The sequence below is a fragment of the Spinacia oleracea genome, chromosome 6, assembly GCF_020520425.1.
Source record: "Spinacia oleracea cultivar Varoflay chromosome 6, BTI_SOV_V1, whole genome shotgun sequence".
NCBI lineage: Eukaryota > Viridiplantae > Streptophyta > Magnoliopsida > Caryophyllales > Amaranthaceae > Spinacia > Spinacia oleracea.
The window spans coordinates 133,241,030-133,251,084 of record NC_079492.1 but is presented as its reverse complement, the minus strand read 5'-3'; the positions used below and the strand labels follow the sequence as shown (position 1 = coordinate 133,251,084).

Sequence of the window (10,055 nt, the reverse complement as noted above, 5' to 3'; positions counted from 1 at the left end):
GAGCATAGAACTTGTACGATTCCTAGCTAGGGCACTTTCCCAGAAGGGTTGTCTAGTCTTGGTTTCTTTATCCTGCTCCCGTGTCTGATTTAGCTTTTGTTGTTGAGCTTGTATACATAACTTTGGTTGATAAAGTTTCTTTCATTCACCAAAAAAAAATATACTATAAATTCAGAAAAAATAAGTTTTTATTCAGCATTTTTACATACAATAAGTTTTTTAGATAAAATAAATACAGTTAAGTGCAGTAAAGTATAGATAAATTTTATTAAATTTAAATAAGTTCAATTAAATCCAAATAAGTTAACTTCAAATCCTAACATAAGTTTAATACGTTTGAAAAATTCAATTCAATCCTCGTAACTTCTTATCCTCGTCTCACAACACTCGCTACTCTACTCCGATTCATTTCATTGGAAAACGAGAGAGAAAATGTTGACATTCCTTCACCTCAACTCTCTAAAAGCCATTAAAATCAACACCCATACTCGGCGTAACTCGATAAGACTTGGTCGGAGATCAGTCAGGTGCGACTCGACGGTGGAGATGTCGACGGAGAAACACCAAATTAAGGTGAGTAACGGGGACGATTCGGTGGAGATATGCCGAGTTTTGAACGGAATGTGGCAAACAAGTGGTAGATGGGGACGTATCGACCGAGATAACGTCGTTGAATCCATGCTCCGCTATTCTGATGCTGGGCTTTCCACCTTCGACATGGCTGATCACTGTAATTTTGCTGCCCCTCCTATTTGGTTTATTTTCGCTTTTGTCCTTAGAATTTTCTGGTCATAATCTACACCACTTGGCCTAAACATATCCTCATTTCACCAAAACAAAAAAAAGACATATTCTCATTTCAACTTTATGTTTTTTCTATTTTAGTATGAAATTGTCGCTTGATAAATGTTGATAAACATAAAAGTTGATAAACGTTCATGTATACGTAGTATGACATATTTCGTCAAACACTATTTGTTTCAAATTTGTTAGGGGACATTATGTAGTTTATTTGACCCATTAATTGTCCAAGACTCAAGAGTGTCCATTGTACGCCTCACCAGTCACCGCTCTTGCTCGGGTATTGGTATATTGCACTCTACCTAACATAGTTATAAACTTACTCCCATCATGAGTTTTGGCCATAAATAAATGTTTTTCATCTTGTGGTTGTTTCTTTGTAGGTAAATGTCTTTGATTGATTTCTTTTGTTACACCCATTATAGGTGGATTTTTCTCTATCTTTTATGGCAACTATGTGAACACTTGGAGGGCATAAGTACGTGAAATTACGTGTAGGAGCATGACCAGTTGTGTAAATATGTGAACGCATAGAGGGCATTTAAGTCATTGAGTTTTTTAATAACAAACGGCTGGCTGCTGAACAAGGGATGCAGATAGAATACAAAAACCAAAACTCAGCTCATAAGTTCCTCCGTTTTTTGTAGCATAATAAGCAGGCCTAAAAATGATAGAAATCTTACCTTATTCTTGCAACAAATTGGTGTTTTCTTCTGTAAGAACTAAAACTAGGACAAGAAATGTTACTGGAGCAGTTAAATTGAGGCCAATTTCTTGTGTAGCAACTGAAGCTGAAAAGAGTAGTGTTGTAGTTATGAATGGTAAGGATTGTTTGGAAATGTGTGGAGTCGTTAATGGAATGTGGCAAACGAGTGGTGGGTGGGGAAAAATCGATAGGGACAATGCGGTTGATGCCATGCTTCGATATGCTGATGTTGGGCTTGCCACTTTTGATATGGCTGATATATGTAAGCAATAAGATAGTTGGAAAACAAAGAACATATAATTTGGTCTATAGGTTGTTTTCACTTTTGGCATGTCAAAATACTTATTTTGGAGCAAGCTGTTCATTAATGTGTACATGAATGCAGTTTTTTGTAACTGAAATGTGCTTCTAGTATTGTAGGTGTGTTTTTTTTTTTCCGGCGAAGTATTGGATTTCGAATATCCCCTATGGGTTTTGGAAGATTTTTGAATTTCGTAGGAGTCGCCACCAAACATTGTTTAAGGGTCCGGTTTGGGAGGACCTTGATTGACTCTCATAGATAAGCCATTGAATCTTAGAAACGGATGGGTGAGATCTGGGCAAGGGAACAAGATGCTTATTTTACGAGCTTTTGAAATTGTATTCGAGTACATGACAAGAATAGTTTTCGAATAATCCTAGTCATAACACTAAGTTGGTTTGAGCATGCATTTTAGAACATAGAAATTGCTACTTGTACGTGGTCACTTCGCTTTAAAGTTAATTAAAGGAACCTAAGGCCGGTTTGTCCAAGAATTATCTTTGTTAAGCGTGATGTAACCTTTTGTATGTTATTGAATTTAGCATGTGAGGTCATGAAAGCAATAAACACGTAAAGCATCATCACAATATAGCAGGAATTATTGAAATACGTACAAAACCACATAACCTTGGAAAAGGTGAGTAAAGAGTGCGGAATTGAAATTGCAATAGTAAAGGTGCGATATTGAAATGCGGTATTGAAAGATGCGATATAGAAATGCGTTATTGAAATTGCGATATTGAAATTGCGATATTGAAATTGTATTATTGTATTTGAGATCCGAACGCCAAACGACTACTTAATAATAAGTGCGTCCGACACGAATTCAATTCTAAAAATCTCAACTTTAGGATGAGTTGCTCATCACAAAGTGTCTTAGATTTTGATTGTTGAAATTGAACTTTGAACATTGAACTTTGAATATTGAATCTTGAATATTGAATCTTGAATATTGAATCTTGAACTTAGGAGGCTAAATGCTTAAAGTCCAAATCTTTTAATGTGAAAAAGATCTCAACTTTAATATGCTCCATAACTTGACATTGATTCTAGTTTAAAGAAGTGATTACAAACAACCTTAAACATCATAGAATCCATAACTTGTATTTGAATCATAAAAGGGTTTTGATTTTGTAAAAATGTGTGATTGTTGTAAGTAACACTTTTTAAGAGTAATAGTGTCAACTTTACTAATCATTTTTGGAATCAAGATTGAATCTTGTATGACATAATGGAAATGGTGTTTTGGATAATCATTTGCACAGGGTTTCAAGAGTGAAACCTCCCAAAGATGACACCTTTTCCATAGTTTTTCCTAGTTAATCAAGGGTATGAACCCTAATGATAACATCATTGGATTTTGCATTTAGAAAGGTAGAAGAGTAGAAAACATTATAGATTTAAGTAGGGATTCGGAATTACCTAGTTAGGATTAGATTGGATTTCCGATTAGTGCTCCCAATTGCTTAAATGCTTGAAATTGTATAGGAAATTGTAGTTTAGGATTTGATTTTGTATTTTGATTTTGAGAGCAGATTTTGAAATTACGACGATGTGTTTGTGATTTGCTGCCCCAAATGCTTAGGAAATGAGGGCTTAAATAGAGAATTAACCGGCTAAAATCCAAAATCTAGTTGCGCCTAGCGCAGGTGGCGTGGCTCAAAATCCGCCAAAGCAAGGACGATGACGTCGTCCTTGCCTTTGTCTCATATGGTTGTACCTTTGTACGAATGGTACGAAATTGGCACATAGTGATTGCTTAAGGATTAAGGCTTTATTTGCGTCTAAAAACAAGCCGTTATGAATTTCGAAAGCGTGTTTGAACTCGGTTTTACGGGACAGGGCCCGGCATGCTCGATTTTGTGGGTCGACGCCCGAATTTGGATTGATTAATGTCATTTTGACTGAAAAAGGCCTTTTAAAGCCAATGGAGAGGTCCATTGGGTGAGATTGTGTTTGTATTTTGAAATTGATTTTTGGAAATTGAACTTTGTACCGAGTTCCGTAATGGGAACGGGCTCGGGAATTGGATTTTGGATTTTGGAATACATTTTAGCAATTGGGACGAAGTTGCACCAACCATCTAGCAAGGATAATAATATCGTCATCATCCCATTAGGGGAGACACGATTTAGGTGTCTACAAGTATTCTGCAACTAACTAGGAAAGATATAAGAACTTGATTGTGCACTTGTATTCTTAGTTCTTTCTTGATGATTACTTTCCCCTGCATAGCTGCGCTGATTATATGTTTTGTTAATGTATCGCCTCATACTTTGGAGAAATCATTCTGCTCTGCCTCTTCGAGTCTTATATCAAGGAAGAATCTTTTTAGAAATCAATGGTAGGTGATTCAGTTTCTAGCCTGTGCTTGTTTCAGATGGACCTGCTGAAGATCTTTATGGAATTTTTATTAATCGAGTCCGTCGTGAGCGCCCACCTGATGTTTTAGAAAAAGTCAGAGGGTGAGTTAGAATTTTCAGACTCTACTAACTGTTATTCTTTTTGTTGATTATTGTCCTTCACATATTGTTTTTTTTTTGGACATGGGACAGCGTTGTAAACTGATACACTTCTAGCTGTTGATTTGAAAGATCTCACTCAGCTTAGATATGTAATATTGTAGTTGAGTGGTTTTGCTGGTGTATCTAATTGTTTCAACTCTAATTTTGCTTCCGAATGATGGTTTTTGTAGTCTCACAAAATGGGTTCCCTCACCAGTTAAAATGACGAGGAGTTTTGTAGAAAGCAATATTAATGTTTCAAGGAAAAGAATGGATGTTTCTTGCTTGGGTATGCTACAGTTCCACTGGTATGAATGCTCCGGATTTTATCCATCTTCCATTTGCAATTTGAATGAAGTGAAATATTTGATGTTGTTAGAAAATAATAGTGTGTCCTAACATCCTAAGTACTACATTTGGAACTTTTGAGTGTCTTATGCCATGTTGCCTAATTTGATCCTATATTATTTATTCCTTCTATGTATTGTTGATTGAGAATAATAATCTTTTAAATCTGCAATGTTTCTGATTTCTGCTCTTAATTACTATGCGTATGGAGTATACATGGAATCTTGCTAGAAATTGCTTCTGACTCTTAGCGGTTAGGTACTTCAACATTCAACCTTCTGTTAACCTCTTTTCACCTTGAAACAGGTGGGACTATGCCAATTCTTGGTGTCTAGATGCATTGAAACATCTTGCAGATCTTAAAGATGAAGGTTATTTCCCTTTTAGGTCTTGTTCTCTACCATCAATGTCAGTAACCTTAAAAGTCTGAAGGACTTGAATCATTAGATGTGTCAAGAAAAACTAAAATTGTGGCTCTTACAAATTTTCATACGGAGAGATTGCGAATAATTCTTGAAAATGAGATTTCCGTTGTTAGCAACCAGGTCAGTCAATCTGTTGGTGTGATTCTTGTTGTCTGGGACTCGTTTTTAAGATTTTCAACTCAGTAATCAGTATGTTTAATCTAATGCCTGAACTACTTTAGGTGCAACATTCGATTATTAACATGCGTCCTCAACAGAAAATGGCAGAGTTTTGCCAACAAACTGGAGTTAAACTTATAACGTATTTTTTTAACCTTTTTTCTTCTTAATTTCCTTAACTCTTAAAACCAAATATTATGTCTTTAGTTGATAATTTGGATCCAAAGGTCCATCTGATTGTGATGATGACAATAAAATATGTACAGGATCTTATATGATTATATCTGCAGGTATGGAACAGTTATGGGTGGTCTTTTATCAGAGCAGTTCCTTGATACCAACTTATCCATTCCGTTTGTTGGTCCTTCACTTAATACTCCCTCCCTACAAAAGTACAAAAGGGTACACTTTTTCCTAAAACAATCTTGTTCTTGAACTTCAAAACTAAAATTTCCTTTTTACTTATATGCATTTTGTGATTCCCTGTATATGGCTGGAAGATGGTTGATGCATGGGGAGGATGGAGTCTATTCCAAGTATTGCTTCAAGTGCTGAACAAAATAGCTAGGAAGCACCGTGTGTCCATTTCAACTGTTGCTGTTAAATACTATAGGAAATACATAATTTATATTATTATTTAATCTATTTTCCATAACTGATTTCTGTTATTAGTTGGTTAGGGTCTTTGTATATATTCCCTAGTCTACTTGCTTCTCAAGGAATGAATTCTGTTTTCATTCATTTACTACATTCTGAATATAATTCTCTTCTTCTCTCTCTGATATTCTGCTCAAATTCTCTGATATTCTGCTCGAACTCTTCATGGTATCAGAGCAATAATCTCTGATAAAGAGATTGAGGTTTCTCAATTTGAGATTTACTCTTCGATCTTCTCAGAATTAATAGTGTTTGATCACTGAAGTTCTTGCTGGAATTTTTGCTGCGAAATTTCTTGCGATTGATTGCGAAATTTCTTGCACAAAACTGAAGAAATTGATTCTTACTAAAACTATCTTCTGCAATGGCGATTGGAAACACTGAAAGTGAAGGTTCTCAATCAAATTCTGAAGGTAACAACAATAATTTTGATCCTTATTTCATAGCAAACTCAGACAATCCTACTTCCAGTTTAGTTGCTGTTCCTTTTAATGGTGCGAATTTTGTTCGATGGAGTAGGAATGTCAAAAGAGCTCTAATAGCTAAGAATAAGGAAGGTTTCATTAATGGTGAATTGCTTAAACCTACTGTTAATCATAAGGATTACTTGAAGTGGAAACGAGCTGATTTTATGGTAGTAAGCTGGATTTTAAGTTCTATGAATCATGATTTAGCTGATGATTTTGGCTATATTGATAATGCTGCTGACCTATGGCTTGAACTGGCTGAAAGATTTGGACAGTCTAATGGTCCATTGATTTATCAATTGAAGAAGGAAATAGAGAATTTGACTCAAGAAAATATGACTATAGTGTCATATTACAGTAAACTGAAGAAGTTATGGGATGAGATGCAGACTCTAAGAGCCTTTCCTACTTGTACTTGTGGTGTTATGTTGACATGTAGTTGTCAATTTTTAAAGAAAGTGGCTGAGTTTGAAGAAGAGGACAAAATGATGAAGTTCTTGCTTGGTTTGAATGGAGGTTTTGACAGTACCATCACTAATGTGTTAGCTATGGATCCTATGCCTAATTTGAATAGAGTGTTTTCAATCACTCAGCAGATTGAAAAACAGAAGGAAGTGAGTAATGCTGTTGTTGAGCATAACATTCTAAATAGCAGTGCCATGGCTGCACAATTTTACAAAGGCAATCAGGTCCAGAAGAATGATGGAAATCATGGAAAGAAAGATTGGAAAGAGCTTAAGAAAGAGAAGTTGAATAGGTTTTGTACTCATTGCAAAGGGAAAGGTCATACTGCAGAACAATGTTTCAAGATAATTGGTTATCCTGATTGGTACAATTCTATCAAGGCTTCTAAAGGAAGTAACTCAAGCAACACTAGATTTGCTGCCAATGTAAATTCTGCAACTGATGCTGGTGATGATCCTCTTGATAATACAGCTGCAGACAATGGTTTGGTTAACAGTACAATGCTTAATGCAATTTGTCAAGAAGTCATGAAGGTGATGAAAGGACAACAATCTCAGAATACAAATACTTCTGCAGCAAGTTGTTCTTATGCTAACTATGCAGGTACTATTTCTCATTCTTTTAACTGCACTACAACTGAATTAAGTCATGATCATTTATGGATTGTTGATTCTGGTGCTTGTGATCATATGACCTTTGATAAAAATATATTGACCAACATAAGAGTTCTTATTCAGCCTATCAAAGTTGGTTTGCCTGATGGAACTCAGATGACAGTTGAGAAAATTGGGGATACTGTCCTCAGTGATGATTTGGTCTTACATAATGTGCTACTAGTGAAAGGTTTTAGGCATAATTTGCTGTCTGTTGGGAGATTGATTGAACATACTGGAATCCTAGTAACATTTACCAAAACTGGATACATTTTCCAGGACCCCCCTAATTCCAAGAAACTTGGTGCTGGAAAAAGGACAAATGGACTCTACTATTTTGTCACAACTCCAGTTGATATCTGTCAAGGTAATAGTTCTCAGTTACCTAGATGCAATACAGTTGATAGTATGGTTGATGTACATATGATGAGATTGCCAAATAAAACTTCCACTAGTATTTCTAAGACTAAGGATGATGCTAGAAATACTCTGGATTTGTTACATGCTAGATTGGGTCACCCTTCTTTGTCAAAAATGAAATTTGTGAATGCTGAATGTTGCAAAGGAATCACTGAATACAACTGTGATATCTGTTATAGTGCCAAACAGCATAAATTTCCTTTTTCTGTGAGTCACAGTAGAGCTGCTGCATGTTTTGATCTGATTCACATTGATCTTTGGGGTTCATACAAAGTCAAAAATTTAGATGGAGCTTCTTATTTCTTAACTATAGTTGATGATCATAGCAGAATAACTTGGACTTATCTGATTCATAACAAGTTGCAAGTTCAGAAAATCATCTCTGAATTCCTCTCTATGGTTCAGACTCAGTTTAATCAACTAGTGAAGAAAATTAGAACTGATAATGGCACTGAAATAATCAAAGAATCTTGTAGAAACATGTTTGCCAGCAAGGGCATTTTACATGAAAGAAGTGTGCCTTATGTTCCTCAACAGAATGGTAGAGTTGAGAGGAAACATAGAAGCTTGCTGGAAATTGCTAGAGCCCTAAGATTTCATGCAGGTCTCCCTAAGAAATTCTGGGGAGAGTGTGTTCTCACTGCTACTCATTTGATCAACAAAATCCCTTCCAAAGTCTTAAATGGGAAAACTCCTTTTGAGATCATGTTTAATACTCCTCCTGTTTATGAAAATCTCAGAGTTTTTGGCTCTCTGTGTTTTGTTCACAATTCTCACATTCAGAGAGACAAATTTGACTCAAGAACTAAAAGGTGTTTGTTCATTGGGTATCCTGCTGGATGTAAAGCTTTTAAATTATATGATCTTGACACACACAAAGTGTTTGTTTCAAGGGATGTAATATTCTTTGAGACTGTTTTTCCTTACAAACTAGCATCTGTATCTGATATTCCAATGATTACTTCTCCTCCTATGATTGATCTAAGCACTAATTCTTGTCAAACACCAATCTTAAACACTTCTTCTTCCACTGTATCCACTCCTACTCTAAATTCTTCACCCCATATTTCCCTAACTTCACCAAATGACATTGATCATATTTCTCCTCCTACTTCTCCTACTCCTTACATACAGACCACTTCTCCTAATTCTTCACAATCTATGCCTACTTCTATTACTTCTGACTCCTCTACTCATTCTCCCCTTCCTCTTGTTCCTAATCTGAGTGCCATTCCTGTTCAAAGGAAATCTACAAGACCTATCAAACCTCCTGTTGTCTTAAAAAATTTTGTTGGAAGCTATGTTCCACACAGAGATGAACCAGAACCACAGACTAGTGATTCTCTTTCCTTTTCTGTTGATTCTTCTATTCCTACAGAAACAAATAATTTTGATGATGATAGTTGGTTATTAAATCTAGCTTTGGACAGTTATGATATTTGGGATTCTCTTGCCTTTTCTGTAAGTCTTTCTTCCAATGATCCCAAAACCTATCATCAAGCTAAAGATGATACCAATTGGATACAAGCCATGGAGAAAGAAATCATTGCTCTTGAGAGCAATGATACTTGGGATTTAACCTTGTTACCCAAGGACAAAAAGGCAATAGGCTCTAAATGGGTGTACAGAACAAAACTGAATCCAGATTACTCCATAGACAAGTACAAAGCCAGATTGGTAGCTATTGGTTATCAACAAATTGAGGGCAAGGATTTCACACAAACTTTATCTCCTGTTGCTAAACTGGCTACAGTTCGAATTGTTATTGCCTTAGCAGCTGTTAAGGGTTGGAATTTGTGTCAATTGGATGTGAATAATGCTTTTTTGCATGGATTTCTGGATGAAGAGGTGTACATGAAACCACCTGTTGGTTACACCAAAGCAAAACCAGGTGAGGTTTGCAGACTTAAAAGATCTCTTTATGGCTTGAAACAAGCTTCCAGACAATGGAACAAGGAGCTTAGCAAGTTTCTGAAAGTGTTGAAATTTCAGCAATCAACACAGGATTACTCTCTATTCACAAGAAATCTAGATGGAGAGTTTTTGGTTCTCTTAGTCTATGTTGATGATATTTTGTTGACTGGAACATCATTAACTCAAATGCAAGAAGTCAAGACAGCTTTGGATAAGGCATTCACAATCAAAGATC

At 35.8% G+C, this 10,055-nt stretch overlaps 1 protein-coding gene across 2 annotated transcripts; it reads left to right on the top strand.

The window, feature by feature from the left end:
- The first annotated feature begins 231 nt into the window (after positions 1–231).
- LOC110791678 (pyridoxal reductase, chloroplastic) lies at positions 232–6,039 on the top strand. Of its 2 annotated transcripts, XM_056833684.1 has the most exons (8): positions 232–730; positions 4,189–4,273; positions 4,504–4,620; positions 4,967–5,047; positions 5,118–5,205; positions 5,307–5,386; positions 5,535–5,646; positions 5,745–6,039. In XM_056833684.1, the coding sequence occupies exons 1-8, from the start codon at positions 433–435 to the stop codon at positions 5,883–5,885; spliced, it is 1,002 nt and encodes a 333-aa protein (XP_056689662.1). In that variant the 5' UTR covers positions 232–432; the 3' UTR covers positions 5,886–6,039. The 2 variants fall into 2 exon arrangements, with proteins under 2 accessions (XP_056689662.1, XP_056689661.1); XM_056833683.1 differs by lacking the exons at positions 5,118–5,205; positions 5,307–5,386 and having other exon boundaries at positions 245–730; positions 4,967–5,031; positions 5,745–6,027.
- The last annotated feature ends 4,016 nt before the right edge of the window (positions 6,040–10,055 follow it).

Bases quoted from the DNA above. Each gene is read 5' to 3' on its own strand.
- LOC110791678 (XM_056833684.1), top strand. From the start codon at position 433: ATGTTGACATTCCTTCACCTCAACTCTCTAAAAGCCATTAAAATCAAC. The intron at 731-4,188 runs GTAATTTTGCTG...TGCTTGTTTCAG, and splicing joins CTTCGACATGGCTGATCACT to ATGGACCTGCTGAAGATCTT. The intron at 5,387-5,534 runs GTATTTTTTTAA...TTATATCTGCAG, and splicing joins ACTGGAGTTAAACTTATAAC to GTATGGAACAGTTATGGGTG.